Genomic DNA, 20,428 nt, shown 5'->3' with positions numbered 1-20,428 from the left:
CCCCTAGCCTGGGAACCTCTATATGCCGTGGGAGTGGCCATAGAAAAGGCAAAAAGACAAAAAAATTAAAAATAAATAAATAAAAAATCCAATTTAAAAAAATATATTTTTTTAAATTAGGACACGGTCATACATTCAATCAAAAGTTTAAAAAATGGGATCTACAGTGTTGCTGTTGTGACTATTACATCATATTTCCTCAAATGGTAATATAAAAATCTGAGATTTTGTAATAAAAAGGTATCCTTCCCAATTTATAAAAACTAATGATTCTACACTAGTGGGTAACTCATACTGAAGGCCTTCACATAGCTGTGGACCAATCTCACTTGCGGCTACAGAAATCTAGCAACACACCCAAGAATATGCTATCATCAAACACAGTTCATTCCTGGAACGCAAAAGTGGTTCAATACCAGGAAAGTAACATATTCTGCTAACAAGTTACAGGAGAAAGATAACATAAGTAATGAATACTTTTATGAGTTAAGAATTAAAGGTTTTTCTAGGTATCCTTCATGGTACTGCAATAATGCTTTCAACTTCAATTTTGTAATTTATGAAAAAGTAAAAATACTTCTTACTTATGTCAATAAAGTACATTTGGCTTGAGGAGGTGGTGTAAGTAGGGACAAAAGCAATTTCCATAAAGGTAAATACTATTTCCTAGCAAGTTGAAAGTGTAACTTATGAAGCTGCTCTAAAAATACCTACAGATTTCTTACCTTCTTTCTTCATTTTATCCCTCTGCTTGCTCCATCACTGTGCTACTCTCTCTCAGTCCCACGTCCAGTTTTGTTTTGTTTTTTAACATCTCCTCTGCTGGGCCTACAAATCCTAACTCAACTGCACCAACATATAAATTATGTGCAAAAATTGGAGAAGAGCAATGGGAGGCTTACCGCATATTCCTCTGGTGTAACTTTAAGAACATCAAATACCACAGCATCAAAACTTTTCTTCAATTCAGAACCTCTGTCACTTAATGATTCAGAACTGCTACTTTTCTGTTAAAGTGAAAGGAAATGCAGCCATTTAAAGACTATCTTTCAGTCATTGTCATGGAAACTAGGCTTGCTTTAAAAACCAAGGGAGCTAGGAAGAGTGAGCCAACAAATGCTGTACCAAAGTTGGGCAGAACACACTGCTTAGTTCAAAGAGCACTAGAAAAAGGGTTGGGCAAACTGAAATCTAACTTTATGTTTTTAGGTTCGTGAGTTGATTTCCTATCTGCCTGATTCCTCATTTTGACATCCCATCACTTCCAGGGAAATAAAAGATTTTAACAAGTCCGGCGATTTTCAAACGGGGTAAAAGAAGTTAGGGGAGATGGATGTATCCATTTATAATTTTTAAAACCAATTTTTATTAACAAGGCATTATTTTATTTTCATAACACGAACTGCAAGAAAACATTCAGGATAACCCAGTCTTAATTTCTTAAGTGAACATTTGTGATAGTACCATCGATCCTGTTCTTTCTATTATATTACAAATTTAAGTGTTTTCTGCTTTACAGTTACTCCTTTAAGTTTGAATTTGCTGTTGACATACGTAAAATTATGACTGGCTTACAGTATGTTGACAATGTTATTTTATGTTCTAAGACTAATAAAGAAATTTATTCATGTTAAGCATTCAAATAGACTCCAGTTAGGAGTTCCCACTGTGGCTCAGTGGTTAACGGATCTGACTAGGAACCCAACTAGAAAAGGCAAAAAGACAAAAACAAAAACAAAACAAATAGACTCCAGTTAAATAAGCAGTATATACTAATCCAGTAACTACCAAATAAGAAATACATTTTGTCAAGTAAATACATTCATTTTAAACATAACTTGGTCATTTTCTCCAAGTTTTTAACTCATGCAAAACAAATCACCGTATCATAACGGCCAGTTTTATTGCTTACCAAAGTGAGTAATTATTTACCTTTTTTTCCTTCTTACAAGCCATTAGTAGAGGCTTTAAAAAATTATGAGTGATGTGCTTCTATCTGCTTCCCCACCACCAATAAGGAAGCTGGTAATGACAAGAAGCCAAACAGCACTGCAGCACAAGTACTTACTGTATACTAAGAGCACAGGAGTAATTCTTTACTCACAAGATTAAAAACTACTGATACTTCTAAATGTCTGAAAAAAGTTCACCACAACTCTGTGAACTTAACTTAAGCCCAGGTTAAGTCTAAAAGTAGAGACAGAAAAAGTCAATCACCCGTCAAGTACTGCATCTATTCTGTAAGGCTATCACATTTATGAGAAATATGCGTTTTGCTATGTTAACGGATCTATGTTTATGTATTTTTAATTTTATTTTCTTGCTACAGTAAGGAGGACGATTAAAAAGACACACTTCCTCCTCTTTACTTCTCACATACTTTATATACTATGCTGAGGCCTGATATAATACATCCACTTCCCTACAAGTAACAGAATTTTTCTTTTTTTTTTTTGTCTTTTTAGGGCCGCGCCCACGGCATATGGAGGTTCCCAGGGCAGGGGTCTAATCAGAGCTATAGCTGCCGACCTGCACCACAGTCACAGCAATGCCTGATCTGACCTGCATCTGTGACTTACACCACATCTCACGGCAATGCTGGATCCTTAACCCATTGAGCGAGGCCAGAGATCAAACCCACAACCTCATGGTTCCTAGTCGGATTCGTTTCCTCTGAGCCACATCAGGAACTCCCTCAACAGAATTTTTTATACAGGTGAAATGATCTATCTTATTTAACAAATAATTGTGTACTGTTTCCTGTAATACTAGCTCACATGTTTCAAGATATATTATCACAAATATACTATAAACATACATATTCAACATCATCAACAAATATGGTTATAAATATACCAAGTAAATGTACCAGGTACAACAGACACATGTAAAAAACACACATATAATATAATCCTTATTAAAGAGGAAGAAAAGCTATGTATAAATTTATAGAAAAATATTAAAAACGGGCTTCTTAAAAGTGACAGTTTCAAAAATAGGTAAGCTCCTCTGTTTAGCAGATCAGGAAAAAACTTTCCTAAAAGTAGAGCATTTGAAATAGAAAAAGCTAAAGTTCTATATAAACATCAGCAATGTGTATACTTTCATGAGAATGTAAATTTCAAGTAGAGGCTTAGTAGCAATTAAATCCATTATAAAGAAAATTTAGGCCATTTTGAGGAAAGACTTGAATGCAGGGCCAAAGGTCATACGTATGTGATTGGGAGGCAATGAGGAACCAGGGACAGTGTGGGAATACAATTAAGGCCAATGGCTGTATTTTAAGATGTTAAAATTAAATTAAAGTCAAATGGACCAAAACCAACAGAAAATAGAAGTGTAAGATCAAAATAAAAGGCGACTACAATAATCCAGACCAGAAATAATAAATGACCAAGCTAAGAGGGAACTAGTAGAAACAAGGAGAAAAGGGCAGTAATCCCAGAGAGAAGGTGTGGGGGACAGGCACTAGGCCGGCTGCCAGGAATCTCCACTGCGTGGGGGCCATGCCCCTGTGGCCCCTGTGTAATCCTCCCCCGTGAGTGTGGGCAGGACCTGAGACGGCACACCCATGATTCCACTGCAGAGGACTGGAACTTCTGTTCTGCAAGCAGACGGCCTCTCCCTGCTGTGGCGTGACAATGGTCATGGCGGGCAAAGGGGAAGCAGGTTAATGACAAATCTACAGATCTGAACTCAGATGCTGGGGAAATGGTGATGCTATGAAGAGAAGTCAGAGAAGGAGGGAGGGATATTTCCTTTACAGGTGGTATAGCAGACCCGAAATAAGTAAATTTATTTTGTTCGTACTGTAAGTAAAATGTTTGGTCCATCGGAAATGCTTAATAAAATCTGTTAAGGGAAGCCAGAGCTAGAGCTAAAAATATGGAAATCCTACATGAGAAAAATAATTGAGACTACGGACTGAGCATATTTTCAGTGATAGCAAAGGCCCAAGTAACTAACTGGTTTGGGCAAAATGGAGATGAAGTCATGGAGGAACTGTGAAGTCAAGGTTTAAAGTGTCATAAACACTGATTCTCATCCTCTATGGTAAGAGAAAAATAAAGGAGAAATATAGAAGCTAAATGCTAAAGTTACCAAGGAAAGTAGGCTAGCACCCAAGATTCAAAGACAGAGGGGAAAAAAAGGGGGTGGGCAGAAGTAAAATCGCAGTTCACTAAGCAGAGAGGTGAGCCTCTCGTTCAGTCTCCACCTCCCTCTTTAACACTCTGAGCCCAACCCCAGAGCAGCCCTTCCAACATTCCAGCCTCAGGAGTCTCTGCGGTCCTTCAATGGGCGTGGAATCGGGGATCTGACAGTGCCAAGACTGCATCATTCCAAATGAAACCAATCTTTCTCTGCCATTTGTACCACTGCCCTCAGGGCTCATGTGATGTAAAATCACCTTAAAAAGAAATTTTATCCATCTTTTAAAACGAAATGCAAGAAAGGGTTTAAGTAATCACTATTTGTCAAGTATGTTACGCAGATAAGGATTAACACCTAAAATGTACGATGAACACATGTGGTACAATTAAAATAGTTTTCTTTTTTCAACTAAAGGATCTGCAGACCTTTTTCTCTCCAGTTCTGATTCAAACCTGTGACCAATCATAATGCTTAAAAAATTAGACTGCCAGGTCAGAAACTTCACAACTCAACTCACATGTCTCACCTCAGAAGCAGCAGCAGCAATATTAACACTGCTTGCCTGCCCGTTCATTAGGTCCATGCTTCCCACAACATCAGTCCCTGAGGCCACCTAACAGCAACACAGGACTGACTGCTTCACATCCAAGGCCACAAGTACATTCTCATTCCTGCAAAAAAATACACAGAAAACGTTAACTGTGTGTCTTACTGGACGTTTAAGAAAACAAACCCATGCCTATCACCATGCCAAGAAATAAAACACTTCAATTTTACTAACACTCTTTTTTATTTCAGTTAAATCACTAAATCCAGTTTTTATTTCAGTTAAATCACTAAACCCAGCAATTCTATTATGCTGTTTTCATAATGATCAGAACCACCAAATGGCCAGAGTTCAATACATGTTACTGTTATGTTCTTTATCAGCAAAGCACAAGTATAATTTTTTATTTATTGTGAGAAAAATTCAAACACTTTTTTAGTTTTGAGAAAATAAAAAGTGTAAAAAAAAAACAGGTGACAAAGTAACATATGGCCTAACAAAATAAATTTTTAGAGACCTAAATGACATCCAAAAATCAACCACACCAGATAAGTCTTAGCATTGCTGATGATCTAGGTTACAAAGATATCATAAATAATTAAAAATAAATTATTCTGGAATGTTATAAAAACACTTCAATACATGATGCATCTACTTACATAGGGCTCTAAAGTTTACTGAGTATCTTCAATCCATTATCTCACTGATCTTCACAACTACTAATCAGACTAATGTAGGAAGATACCTTACTCATATGACACAAACACAGCCTCTAAAGACACAGGCTGGTAAATGAAGGGTCAAGAATAAAACTCAAGCCACCTAAAATTCTAGTCAAACAGTCTTTCCACACCACCATGTTTTTTTCACTTTACTGCAAGTCAGAATGTTTACTTGAGGTTCTTTCTAACCCTTTTCCACAAAGAGCTGGCTGTATACCACTGTGGTGGTAACTTCATCTGTCTAGGAGGGAATTTCTTCCTCTCTACAAAATGACAGGAATAAACAGACTTTAAGGCCCCCTTCAACTTTAAATTCATATAGTTTTCATTAACCTTGCCTGGTGTTCTAAGTGGTTAGGATCAGGCTCTCTCATAAAAGAAAAGGGTCTATAAATGATTTAAAACTAGATCCACTTCTTAAGTATAACTGACTTACATTATTTTATCAGTTTCGTATGTACAACACAGCAGTTTGATATTTTTACACATTACAAAATGACCACTACAGTAGTCTGGTTATTGTCACCATAGTTATTAGAATATTATTGACTCTATTCTCCATGCGGTACATTGCAAAATCATACACACTTTAAACACAATCATAATACTCTTGAAATGCTAAGTCTCCTCTCTTGGGAGAAGCAACACAGGACAGTGATTTAGAAACACAAACTCTAGAACAAAACTGCCTAAGTCTGAAGACAGCAAATTAACGTTTCTGTGTTCAGTTTCCTCACCTATAAGAGAGACAGTGATTCTAAGCATCTACTTCACAGAGCTGTGCTGAGGAGAAATTAACATATGCAAAACATCTAAAACAGTGCTGACACACGGTAAAAGTGCTATTATAATGACCCACACTTTTTCTAATACCTACTTATTCCACACAAAGATTAAATTCAAGAGTTTTCTAATTAAAGACCAAGACCTTAGAAACACACTTCTGGCAAAATACATCTTCGTGGACATCCCAAAATCCTGACTGTAAAACCATGAATGAGAATGCCTAAAATCTGTTTCCCAAATATAGCAAAATATGTCGCTGGTTTTCAACTGTCTAAAAATTATTACTAATACTAGCAGTCTTCAGTCACACCTTAAATTTATTTTCATTTCTTCAGATAGGATATATAGATTATAGATTGCTACACAATCCTAATAGCAAAACATTGTGCTAAAATTTTAAAAATGAGAAATACATTAGAAATAATGATAAAAAAATTTAGAAAAACAATGTGAAAATGAATAGACCCCAGGAATACTTTAGCTTCCTCCATCCAATCTACAGTATTTAATTTTATAAGCTTCATTTATCCTTATTAAGAATCTTATTAAGAATCACTTACATTTACACTGCTATACAAATCGATTTGATAATCCAAAGTCTCTCTGAAGTTAACACTCAGTGTGCATGAAATGTTTTCAAATAATTTCATTTCATTCTACATTTTCTGCAAGATTAATTTAGATATGAATTCATGAATCAAGAGTGCCCCCTAGTGTTAAAAATTCATCATATTAAGAGAAATGCTCCCTTAGTCTAATTTATATACCAAACATGTAAATTTTATAGCTAATACTTACTGAAAACAAAGTAATATACCAGCAGTAAACACTGAGAGATCTGTAAACTATTAACAGTAAAGAATCAAGTTTCCTCTGCCTGCCTTCCATTAAAATATCATTCAAACATTCCATGAAAACTAAAGTCACATTAAAATCTGTCACATGTTAAAAAAAAAAAAGAAAAGAAAATAATACACCTACAGCAAAGTGTAACAAAAATCTTATCCGAAATCACTTACAAATCAATAGTATTCAATCCTTCCATTAAAATATCATTCAAACATTCCATGAAAACTAAAGTCACATTAAAATCTGTCACATGTTAAAAAAAAAAAGAAAAGAAAATAATACACCTACAGCAAAGTGTAACAAAAATCTTATCCGAAATCACTTACAAATCAATAGTATTCAATACTGTTTAAGTACAACAAAGCCTCATATGATATCATGAAAACACTGCAAGTCCTAAGAGACATACATGGGCTTGTTTTTTACAGTATGTGCCTCAAGATGTTTCTGTGCTTTGCACACACAAAAAAGTCCAGATCAGATAAGACAGATATATGCTTTAATACTATTTACTGCTCCTAATGCTATGTACCAACAGCACAGTCATTCACAATAAACACCAACATCACAACAGCTTTTTTTCTTAAATTATTTCCTACTATTATCTTCTGAAACGTCTAAAGAAAGTTAACCTATCCTTTAAAAGAGTTAAATCCCCAAAGAGGCATAGTACTTCAATATAATTCCCAAACACAGATACTGTTTCTTTCCAAGCAATATAATCCCCAAATAGGAAATCTGAAATGTGCAGATTTAGTTGCTTGCTTGAGGTCACACAACTAGATTATTAGACTGCAGGCACAATCACTCAGGCTCCCAACTCCCCATTTTCTCAGCTGTATTCCCACTAAGAAACCAGTGCTTTTTAAAAAAATGAACAAGGGGGTAAAGTTATGGAAGTGATAACTTCTTACTAATTGATCTCATTTCATACACCAGTTACATACGCTTTTCTAAAATAATTTACACTATCATCATCTGGAATATTATGCTAAAGATATTTAAGAGTTTTACACAAAAAACTCTAGAAGAGTTAAGCAATTATAAGGAAAATGGTAGTGAAATGCAATAAATTAGTGCAATTTCTTCAGAAACAGTCAGATAACACAGAATTAATATGCTTATACACACTGGCTTAAAATCTCAGTACCAGAAATTCATCTTATTAAAACTCTGGAGAAAAATAAAAAGATACATAGATAAAGGCTAGTCAATCACGCAGTATTTATAACAGTTAAAAACCAGAAGCAGCTTTAATGCCTTTGTATAAAACCACATTAAAAAATTCAAATGGACAATTATAAGAGAAAAACGTGAAAATAGGTTCAACAACAGAAACTAAATTATAATCTTATACATTTCATGAGGAAAAAACTAATAGGGTAAAATTAAAACATCATAATTGCAACCCAATATTTTAAAGTTGTTATAGTGCTTGCTCTCCTTTAAATTTTACTTTTAAATAAATATTAAAGACATATTTTATATAACACTCATGTAGGGCCCAAAGATTTAAATGGCCTTATCATAGCTCTTTTAGCACATCTAACAGCTAAACTTGCACCGACTTCTTTATTTTTTATCTAAGAAAATTAGAGATTAGTCCCAAATTCAGCAATACTTTGCATAATTACAGCCATCAAAATGCTAATGAGTAACAACAAAAAAAGACTTTTGTCTTTGACATAACTGATATTGAACTATTTTGACAAAAGTTTAATAAAGCATGTGGTTGCTTCTTAAAACTATGTCTGGGGAGTTCCCGTTGTGGCACAGCAGAAACAGAATCTGACTAGGAACCAAGAGGTTGCAGGTTTGATCCCAGGCCTTGCTCAGAGGGTTAAGATCCGGCGTTGCCACGAGCTGTGGTATAGGCCTGCAGCAACAGCTCCAATTCGAACCCTAGCCTGAGAACCTCAATATGCCCAGGGTGCAGCCCTAAGACGACAAAAGACAAAACAAACAAACGAACAACAAAAAAAAAACCCCATGTCTGTTGTTATAGCACTAATTCACCAGAGAGTTAAGCATGAGATTAACATAACTAAAGAGAGAATTTGTGAAGTACAGTAGAGCAATGAAATTAATGCAAAAATTCTAGACAGGAGTTCCTGTTGTGGTGCAGTGGGTAAAGAATCTGACTTTAGTGGGTTGGGTCACTGCAGAGGTACAGGTTTGATCCCTGGCCTGGTGCACTGTGGGTTAAAGAATCCAACACAGCCATAGCCGTGATATAGGCTGCAGCTGTAGCTTGGATTCAATCCTTGACTCAGGGGGTGCAGTCACCAAAAAAAAAAAAAAAAATTGACAAGGCTTAATGATATGTAAAATGTGGAGAGAAATTAAAAGAAATGAAAAATAGAATAATAAGATCTAACATGTCTAAGAGAAGTTCCAGAGGACAAGAGATAATGAAAGGCAACATTTATAAAGAGATGATGGCTGAGAAGTTTCCAGAACACATGAAAGACATATCTTCATATTCAGGAATCACAAGCCCTGAATGAGATAAATAAATAAAAAGAATCATATTTTATATACATAATTTTAAACTGGAGAGTATTTGTTTAAAAAGCAAGTGTGGGCAAGGCATTTTATTTACAAAGGAACAAAATTAAATGGAAAGCTTCTCCACAGTACAAAAGACGCTAAAAAAAAAAAAAAGTATTTTTATGTATTTATTTTTAATTTATTTTTTGTCTTTTTGTCTTTTTTTTAGGGCCACACCTGCAGCATATGGAGGTTCCCAGGCTAGGGGTCAAATTGGACTGTAGCCAGTGGCTATGACACAGCCAAAGCAATGCAGGATCCAAGCCACGTCTTCGACCTACACCACAGCTCAGGGCAATGCCAGATCCTTAACCTACTGAGCAAGGCCAGGGATCGAACCAGGGTCCTCATGGATGCTAGTGGGGTTCATTAACTGCTGAGCCATGACAGGAACTCCGTATTTTTAAAGTGCTAATAGAAAATAACTGTCAACTTAAAATTCCATACCCAGCTAAATTCTCATCCAAGAGAAGGCAAAAATACAGATATTTTTAGACAAAGAAAGAACTGACCACAAAATCAGTCCATATGGCAAGTCCAAATGTTGTAGGTATGTGAAATACTAATTTATCTCAAAGTAGAAAAATATGTCCTAGTTTCTGTTTAATTTTGTATTGAATGAAAGTTAAAGTTAGTAGAAATATGTATGCTGACCATGACTGTTACAATGATTAATGGTTTTGGATTATTGTTGAAGTGTTTAGAAATGTAAAATTAACCTCTATTTAATAACTTTGTAAAAAATAAACTGCTTTTATGTAAAAAAGAAAAATTCTTCTTTTATAGAAAATTCTATCATTTGGTTTATACATTGAAATACACAAAACAGTACAATAACAAACAAAAGCTAACACTTAGGTATGTTTATCATCCCTGCTTTAAGCACTTTTTCATTACAAATTCACTCAATCATCAAAACAAACCCTATGAAATTATTACATTATATCCCCATTTTTAGAGAAAAGCAGAGAGGTAACTTGCCCGAGCTTACACAGTAGGGACAGGCAGGACAAAAAGGAGGACAGATGGACAGAAAAACCAAAGACAGGAATGACGGATCCACTGATGGATAGACAGAAGAAAACTGAGACAGAGGCGGGGAGGTGGGTAAGAAAAGGGAAGGGAGTAGGGGTGGAGGTGAGGAGAGGAGGGGGGAGACAAAATGAGGGAAGGAGGGAACCAGGAAAGAGAATCTAAAAGGCTGCTCTTCCTCTGAGCAGGTTTATAATACGGCCAGAGGGGAAAGGGCAGAGATGAGAGCGGCAGAGAATGCTACAACTTGTTACACTATGATTCAGCCTCAAGGATGACCTGATTTCTACAGGACGAAATGATGTTTAGGTTTATAAAGAAAGACAGCTTGAAGGATAAGAAGAAAAGGGAACTAAAACACCATCAACGAGGGTGCACATTTAAAAGTAAAGGAGGCCCAGAGAGGAGGTCTGACAAGGACCACTCGCCTGCTTCGCAGGGAAGGCCTTGCTGAGGAGCTCTGGGAAGGTTCCAAGAAGTGACAGGACCGACACTGTGGACGGTCTCAACTGTCAAATGGGGAATTTAGACTGGAGGCGACAGGGACGAGGACCCATTAAAGGTTTCTGACGAGGGAAATGACCTTAGGAAACTAAAACCAGAATTTCCAGGATTACCATCCCAGGGGTACGCCACCAGGCTTTCAGGAAGGTGAGCAGTAAACAACATGCTCTCGCCTTTTGCCGAAAACAGCACAGCACCTAAAGAGATGCGCAGGCCCCTTTCCCGCCCAAGCTTCCGCAACCTCTGCTCTCCAGGACCCTCTCCTAGTCTTCCGGGTGTATAAAATTCTCATGATTCCATTTGATTAATTTCTATGACCTTCACCCCCCATCCTGGTTTCTACATCGACAATCCTGAAGCCATGAAAGTGGCACTCTCAGATGATACTGAAAAGCAGAAACTTAGGGACTTCCCTGGGGGCTCAGTGAGTTAAGAATCCAGCACTGTCACTTCTGTGGCTCTCATTACTTACGTGGCGTGGGTTCAATCCCTGGCCCAAAAACATCCACATGCTTTGGGCATGGCCAAAAAAGGTAAAAATTTAACAAAATTCATATTAATTTGTGAATTCTGATCCCACTCACCCCAAGGGACAGTAAAAGCACTTCAATGCAAAAAGCATGATGTATGGAATACTAATTCTAGGATTTTAACCAGGTATGTTATGCCGGGTAAATTATTTAATCTCTATACTTCGATTTCTTTTATAAATAAGGGACAATAAAATGTACCTCAGAGAGATTTTGTAAGAATTAAATGAAACCATGTTTTAAAAAATTCAAGGCATCCAGAAATGGTACAGTGTAATACCAAGAACACGAATTTCGGAACTGGAAAGCCCTGGGTTCAAATTCTGATTTGGGCACTACCAGCCAGGTCTAAGGCCTTGGGCCAGGAATTCTGCTAATATTTAGGCAGAGGCTCAAAAATCCATTTACCAGTGATGAGGCTTTAAAAAAAAAAAAAAGAGGCAAACCTCAATCTTTCTTCTCAATCCCAAAAATATGTGAAAATTAAAATATAATCATATAAATTAATGAAAAGAAAAAGTAAACTATTCCTCTAAATGAAGCATTTTGAAAGCATATTTTAAGACACAAGTGCACGGAAAAATGAATTTACTAAACATTTAATAATGTTTTTACTTAAAAAATATTCACTTAGAAAAGTTCTAAATGTTTGTAAACATGTTAACTAATAATAACTATATCTTTCAGGACAATAAGGAGTTAATTTATAAATAGGTGCAATACTAAATCACTGCATTTAATGATGAGAAGTCCCTTAAGAGAAACACCACTTTGCATGGTGATCAACTAATTTCTAAGTATAAATTAAACATAAAGGTTATAAATTATTTTATGAATTTATTCAAAAATACACAACTTAAAATTATTCCATATCCTAGGAGTATAGAATAAGTGATAAAAAAATTTCTAAGCTAGGCTTACTTAATCCGTTTTTTTTGTTGTTGTTGTTGTTGTTGTTTTTTTTTTTTTTTTTTTTAAAGGGCCGCACCTGCGGTACATGGAAGCTCCCAGGCTAAGGGTCGAATTGGAGCCACAGCAATGCAAGGTCCAAGCCATGTCCGTGACCCACACCACAGCCCATGGCAATGCTGGATCCCCAACCCACTGAGCAAGGCCAGGGATCGAACTCACATCCTCATGTATTCTAGTCATTAACCACTGAGCCACGATGAGAACTCCTTACTTAATTCTTAATCAAAGGACAGCAGGCATTTTTCAAAAAAACAGCAATTCACATGGATAAGAATATCCCGAAACTCTAAAGGAAAGAAAAGACAGTCTGGAGAAACTTCAATCACTGTAAGCCAACCACAATGACAGGCTGAGCAATTTCACATACCACCCAGTTTGAAAAAAAAAAGATAATGTCTAAACTAATCTATATATTTGGAAGTCTCATGTCAAAAGAATTTAATAAGTTCTTTCCCAGCAAGACTGTTTATTAGATCACTTACCAAATTATTGTTTAAACTTAAATACCTCTTCCAGACACACATTTTATTTATAAATGTTTTAGGTACATATTTAAGATGTGTGAGAAAGATGATTTACAAAACAAAGTAAGCTGAGATCTTAAGTTAGAAGGAAAAAGATAAGGAAAACAGAAAACTGTTTCACTTACCACACTGCTACTTTAATACCCTACCTAAAGGAGAATGCATGTATTAAAGTCAATGAAGAAGAAACCGGTCCATTAATAACCATCCCATCTATAAAATAGCAGACATTATTTCTCAAAGTATAAAGAAAAGCTTAAAAATAATAAAGTTGGAGATGCCGTCATGGCTCAGTGGAAACGCATCTGACCAGTAACCATGAGGTTGTGGGTTCAATCCCTGGCCTCGGTGCTCAGTGAGTTGAGAGTCCAGTGTTGCCATGAGCTGTGGTGTGGGGGTTGCAGACGTGGCTTGGATCTGACATTGCTGTGGCTATGGTGTAGGCTGATTAAACCCCTAGCCTGGGAACGTCCATGTGCCATGGGTGCAGCTCTAAAAAGTTAAAGAATGCGCTTGTGTTAAACTGTTTTACCTAAGTCAATGAAGAGATTAACACCTACAGATAAAATTTTGTTGTATTTGCACCAAACTGTAGATGTAATAGGACAAACTATTTATAAACTATCCTGTATTTACACAGAAAGCTTACATTTCCATGTACCTAAATGGCTTGAAACTAATTATCTTTCAAACAACTAGATGGTAAAGGGGGGAATTTAGTAAAAAGGTCCTTAAAGGGTATATTCTATCTCCAGTATAGAAAGTTCACTAAAGACAATCTGCCAAGTGATTCCAATGCATAAGAGCTCTACAATCTTATATATATGACCTGGCCAAAAAAATAAATACAGGTTAACAAGCAGTTCAGATAGCAAAGGAAATTCTAAGCAAAAAAATAAACTGTGCCTCAAGCATTTGTTTTTTGGTGTGTGTATTTGGTTTTGGCGGGGGTGTGTGCATTTTGGCCAAATGCTCTATTCAGAACACTAGCCATAAAAGTTCATTTAACTCATTAGACTACATACTATTTGAAATTAAACAAAACCCCCAATACTGCACAATATTAGCAATTAAAGCATACAAACAATTTAACTGAATCAGGAGAACATTTATATACTTGGCAAAAGTGTGCCACTGAAGGCCTAGGAATGATGAGAGAAAGGAATTCAGCCTGTTAGTATCAAGTGGTGGAACAGAAAGCCAGCGTGGTCCATCAGTGTAACTGGGGCAAGACATTGGGACTTCCTGTTGCAGCCAAGACTTCAGGGGAGGCAGTGTCCCCCTTAAGCCTCAAGAGAAAAGGGTCTGAGAAGGAGGGTAATTTAACAGTCCAGACACCCAGGAGATTCTTATACCTGAAAGGTGAGGCTAAACCGTCACAGAACAATCATAGGCAAAGGATTATACAAAATGGAACACTATGGAGCCACTAAAATACCAATGAAGAATCCTCAGTAATACATAGGGAAATAGTCACAACCTACGGCTAGATCAATAAAGCAATCTTGGAGTTCCCATCGTGGCGCAATGGTTAACGAATCCGACTAGGAACCATGAGGTTGCGGGTTCGATCCCTGCCCTTGCTCAGTGGGTTAAGGATCCGGCGTTGCCGTGAGCTGTGGTGTAGGTCACAGAGGCGGCTCGGATCTGGTGTTGCTGTGGCTCTGGCACAGGCTGGCAGCTACAGCTCCGATCAGACCCCTAGCCTGGGAACCTCCATATGCCAAGGGGGCGGCCCAAGAAATGGCAAAAATACAAAAAAAAAAAAAAAAGCAATGTGACAAACAATATTTGAGGTACAATCCTTTTTGGCACTATCATTGCAGGATAGTGTATCAACATACACTAAAATATGGTTATCTTTAGGTTTACAAGTAAATTTTTTCTCAGCTTTGGCTTACCTATATACTTAAAATTTTTCTAAATCCTCAGGGCAGAGCCTCCTTGACTGCCCGCTTGCATCTCTATAAGCATCCTACCTTAATCAATCTATTTCTTGCCTAAACAAACAAACAAACGAACAAACAAAAAAAACCTAGGATTTTCCCATAACAGCTTCAAGAAGGAAAATAGCTAACTATACTATGGATGACAAAATTACCATCACCAACAAGGAGCAGACCTTGTGTGGCTCTGATGAGACACTTTGGGAAGGACATGGTATCATTTCACAACAAGTCGAGCTGGGAATTGCATAACTTGAATCTAAGCTCGAGGAAACAGAGAAACCTAAACTGAGGAATATTCTATAAATGCGTCCTTTTAAAAATGCCAGTTACAAGGCACAAAGAAAGGCTATGGAACTCTTAAAATTAAAAGAAACTCAAGAGACATGACAATTACACACCCTGTACTGGAGGGTAGTAAATGCTATAAGAGACACTATTGGGACAATTCACAACACTGGAATATAGATTATAAACCAAAGTATCTTATCAGTTTCCTGAATTTGATAACTATGTTGTGGCTATATAAAAGAATAAATTTGTTCTTAAGAAATACAGTTGAAGTAGTAATTAAAAGGGTATGAGGAATGCAAACTAATCTCGAGTATTTCAGAAAAACAGCACATATATATGTGCATGAGAGAGAAACGAATAATAAAGCAAATGAGATTAAATGTTAAAAACATGAGTTTGTACAGAGAGTGTACAGGAATTCTCTTTACTACTCTTCTAACGTCCCTTTTAGTTGGAAATTCCTTCAAAATAAAAGTGAGGGGGAACTCTACAGTCCCCCTGAATTATACAAAACCTCGACTTAAAAAGCTTCAACTTGCAAAATTTCAGAGACCAAGACACAAATCCAATTAAAAGTACAGCTCTTCCCACCAACAGATGGCGCCAGTGGCCACCTGTTTAGTGTCACTTTTGGCCCTTGGCCAAAAAGGTCCCTGTTCTGAACAGCCTTTCGGAACTAAGCTACATAAATCCTCAAATGTTTTTCCCTCCTGCTAATACCAAGAATAACACAGATGAATATTATTTAAGACGTGTAAGGTACTCTGGAGATCTCTACTTGGAGTACACTTCAAATCCCCCGGTCTTCCCTTATTTTAATACTTGCCCCCCCCCCAATCCAGTGAATGCCCCACCCCTCCACTCCCCATGGAGAATCACTGCTGCAGTAATTTACTATAAAGCCACAGGAAAGCACTGTATCCTTCAAAGTGCAGGGGAGGGAAGGAAAATGGAAGTAAAAGACAAGAAGGGGAAGGGAAGCAAGTTTGCCAACCCTCTGTTTTATTCCAATCCCCTGATTTTACAGCACGACAATCTAATGGGAGGTCGTGTAATCTAACCAAGCTCACATAATCAGTTAATGGCAGAGGAAGATCTTAAATACAAGTCTTCTGTTTGCTAATCCTTGTTGCTTTCCACAATGCCAAATTACCCTTCCCTTAACAACTCTTTAACTGAATGTTAAAATACAGTGGAAATGTGGTGGCAGGAGAGTGAAATATCTGGTTTCTCTCTCTCTCTTCACTCCCAATAGAAGTTCATTAGGTGAACACGATGACAAAGAAAATACCATGTACGAAGGCAAGGAACAGCGAAATCCTGTCACTGGCATTCAAGGAACTGAGAACAGCTGAGTACAATATAATTACAGGGCAAAACGTAAAAGAATGATGGCTAGCGTCAGGAACTGAGCCTGGAAGAGTAGGTGTAAAGGGCAATGCTTGCCACAGTAAAAAGAAAAGCCTGGACTTTGTCCTGTAGGCAATGAAAAGGCAGAGTCCTTGTATTACTTTATGTGACCTTACAAGTTTCATTCAGGAGAGACACACATGCACACACACACAGAGACAGAAAGACATTCTCAATGAATTTTTAAAAATCTCAACAAGTGGATACCAATGTGATGACTTAAAGCACAATAGATCCTCGATGTTTATGAAGGATCTCAAGATGTCCCAAAACATCTTGAAAAGTCCCCAAATTTGAGAATATTATTATAGCATAACACATTAGAGTACAACTAATTTTTTTTTTTTTACTCCTACAGACTTTCAGTGAGTCTCAAAACACTGAAATCACTTCTACTTATTTACATTACCATACAAATTGCAAAGGAGACTCATTTGCATCATGAAATTTAAGCGTCCACAGAATCTTTTAACACTTTTTGCCTTTTTTTTTTAAGGCCATACCTGAGGCATATGGAAGTTTCCAGGTTCAGGGTCGAATCAGAGCTAAAGCTGCCAGCCTACACCACAGCCACAGCAACGCAGGATCCTTAACCCACTGAGCGAGGCCGGGGATCAAACCCATATCCTCATGGATCCTAGCTGGGTACATTATCACTGAGCCATGAATGGAATGTCCCCCTCCCCCCCTTTTTTTTTGGCTGCTCCTTTGGCATATGGAAGTTCCTGGGCCAGGGATCAAACCTGTGCCACAGCAGCAACCCAAGCTGTTGCAATGACAACCCCAGATCCTTAATTCACTGCACCAGAAATTAAGGCAACTCCAGAATCTTACATTTTTAAATTTATTTTATTGAAGTATAGTTGATTTACATTGTTGTGTTAATTTCTACTATACAGCAAATTGGCTTCACACACACATTCTTTTTCATATTCTTTTCCATGAGGATTTATCATAAGATACTGAATACAGTTCCCTGCGGTATACAGTAGGAACTTGTTATTTATTCATTCAATGGGTAATAGTTTGCATCTACTTATCCCAAACTCCCTATCCATCCCTCCCCCACCCCAATTTTACTTCTTAATTTATCCAAATTCCTCTTCCCAGATGTATTGCCTTTTGCTTCTCCTTGGTCACTAGCACTAGGAATTAGCTCCCACCGCATAAACAGTGCTGGCAACAAAAGTTAATCTACAAAAAATATAGAATAACAAACTACACTGAGATGTGCCTACCAGGGGCAGACGAGGATCAAATTGGGCCCAGCAAAATGACAAATTATCATATGTCATACACCCTCCCAGTCATTCATGGATGAGTGAAAACCACAAGCGTTAATTTGTGAAAGACAGAGCTCTATTCTATCAGCAACTGACTAGTCAAAAAAAGCATCATGTACTCTTAAGAGCAAAGATCCCACTGGTCCCTTAAAAGCAGCAATGGCTATAACAACATAAATATTTGCATAGTGACTTGCAGCTTACAACACACACCTTACAATTTCGGTAGATGTAAGAAATCTTGTTTTAGTAAATTTACAACCTAGTTTTCCATTAGAACATTTTATTAAGAACGGAGAGTACTAGGTCTCTGAAGATGTTTCCTCCAGCGTTAAGTTATTCTTGGGGCCACCCGATGGCCAGAAGAAGGGAATTTCCTGTCTAAGCAGAGGTGCTGTGGAGACCGGAGCACTCTTCCTCACTGACTCGAACCGCCCATCAGGCAAATACTACCACATTCCACTCAGGAAACTGAGGCTCACAGAGGGTAAGAAGAGGAATATCTCTTTAGGAGCAAAGAAGTCTTTCCTAGAAGCTTTCTCCTTCCATCCTTTTCCCACCCCTCCCTCCAAAAGGGAGGCTCTCCTACATTTCTCAGTCGCTACGGTTCCTTCATATTTATTTATGCTGCCAAGGAGGCAATGGGAGGAAAATTTTCACAGAGAATCTGAAATGTGAGATGAGTCTTAACAAGTAGATATTGGACAAAGGAAAGGGAAAAGGAAAGGACATTTCTGGCAAGAGAAATAATACTGGCAAAGACAGACGAAGAGAAGAAACGGGCATGATAGGAGGATGCTGGTTAATTCTTTGAAGGAAAAACAGTGTGTGTGTGTGTGTGTGAGAGAGAGAGAGAGACAGAGACAGACACAGAGGCAGAGAGAAGTGGACAATAAACTGCAGAGATAGACCGGAGCCAGATCATGAAGCATTAACAAACAGCATAAGAAGAAACATGCACTTCCTTCTCTAAACCAAGGTCTCCTAAGAGACCGTGAATTAAACCCTGGGCCCAACTCACCCAAAGTGTAACTGTGTGATGAACACAAATAAAAACTTGAATCTACAGCTATCCAATGATCTTCAAAAGGACTCAGAAATAAAAAGCAGTGAAGAGCCATGATAACAGTGGGTTAACTGGCCTGGGAACGCTATATGCCACAGGGTGGACCGGGGGGTGCGGGGGAGAACTCCTACTCCAGGTGACGAGAAGTCACTTGTATAATTGTACAGGCAGGGATGTGTGCCCCAACACTTTCATTTTAGGAAGCTAACTGGCAATATCTGTGGAGGCTGATGGATTACCAAGAGAATCTTAAACATACACAGAGAGATAAGAAGGTATTGCCCTACTCCAGCTAAGAGGTTATAAGTACTTACATGAGAAAAACCCTAACTCCAGAGACTTTTTAAAGGCAAACTTGCTAGAACTTGTTGACCATCTGAACATGGGTTGAGACTGAGAAAGGAACTGAGCCTGGCTTACCACTCTACTTCTCCTCTCAAGTTTTTGCCATTCACTTCTTCCAGGCCATCATCAGGAAAAGGCAGGCAGTAATACAGCAGAGCAGCTGCAAATGAAAGGGTACCTCTTTCTTCCATTTGCGACCAGTCACCACAGCCTAACTAACCAGAAGATGCCAAATGTCCCCTCCTACCAGCAGAAAAGCTGGTGGCCTGGAACAGCAGTTGGCTATGACCGACATGCTGAACCCAAGCCCTGGTTTTTCTAAGTCTTACTGGAACACAACTATACCCACTCATTCCTGAATTGCTCATGGTCACTTTCAGGCGACAGAGGCAACATTGAATAGATGCAATACAGTCTGCATGGCCTGCAAAAAAAGCCTAAAGCATTTACTATCTGGACCTTTACAGAAAGTTGGCCAATGCCTGGCCTCAAACAAAAACAGACAAGTTGTACCTCCGGAAGTACTCCTTCAGTGCAACAGGTGGGAGCAACGTCAGAGGAAGGGTGTCCACGGACCACATTCAGCTGTGTGACGTCAGTAAGCATCGTATTAAGAGCCAGTGTTCTCAACTCATTTCAAAGCCTTGTTCTTTTCCCTCATTCTTCCACTAAAATCTACCTTCTCTCTCACCCAGGTTCTCTTTTGAAAAGGAAAAAGAAAACACTGCAAGCCAAGAGTCACCACGTAAAGGGCTGAAGTTATCTAACCTGAGAAACAAGGTCCTGACCTATCTGTGGAATACTGGCAGAAGAGTGGCTGGGTGGGCATTTTATTTTTGGCTGTGGCATGCAGTGGCTCAATGGGGACTCTCAGTTCCCAGACCAGGGCATGAACCTGAGCCACCGTGGTGAAAGC

At 37.9% G+C, this 20,428-nt stretch overlaps 1 protein-coding gene across 5 annotated transcripts in view; it reads right to left on the bottom strand.

The window, feature by feature from the left end:
* Positions 1-20,428, bottom strand: part of RALGPS2 (Ral GEF with PH domain and SH3 binding motif 2) — a 175,631-nt gene that overhangs the window by 111,348 nt on the left and 43,855 nt on the right. For all 5 annotated transcript variants that reach the window (XM_047753072.1, XM_047753068.1, XM_047753070.1 and 2 more), the window contains exons 2-3: positions 4,679-4,823; positions 903-1,007 (exon numbers count right to left, since the gene is read on the bottom strand). In XM_047753072.1, coding sequence (XP_047609028.1) covers positions 903-1,007; positions 4,679-4,735 — 162 coding nt within the window. In that variant the 5' untranslated portion in view covers positions 4,736-4,823. The remainder of the gene's footprint in view (positions 1-902; positions 1,008-4,678; positions 4,824-20,428) is intronic.

Source organism: Phacochoerus africanus, chromosome 11, assembly GCF_016906955.1.
Source record: "Phacochoerus africanus isolate WHEZ1 chromosome 11, ROS_Pafr_v1, whole genome shotgun sequence".
Classification (NCBI taxonomy): domain Eukaryota; kingdom Metazoa; phylum Chordata; class Mammalia; order Artiodactyla; family Suidae; genus Phacochoerus; species Phacochoerus africanus.
This window is presented reverse-complemented; position numbering and strand designations above follow the sequence as displayed.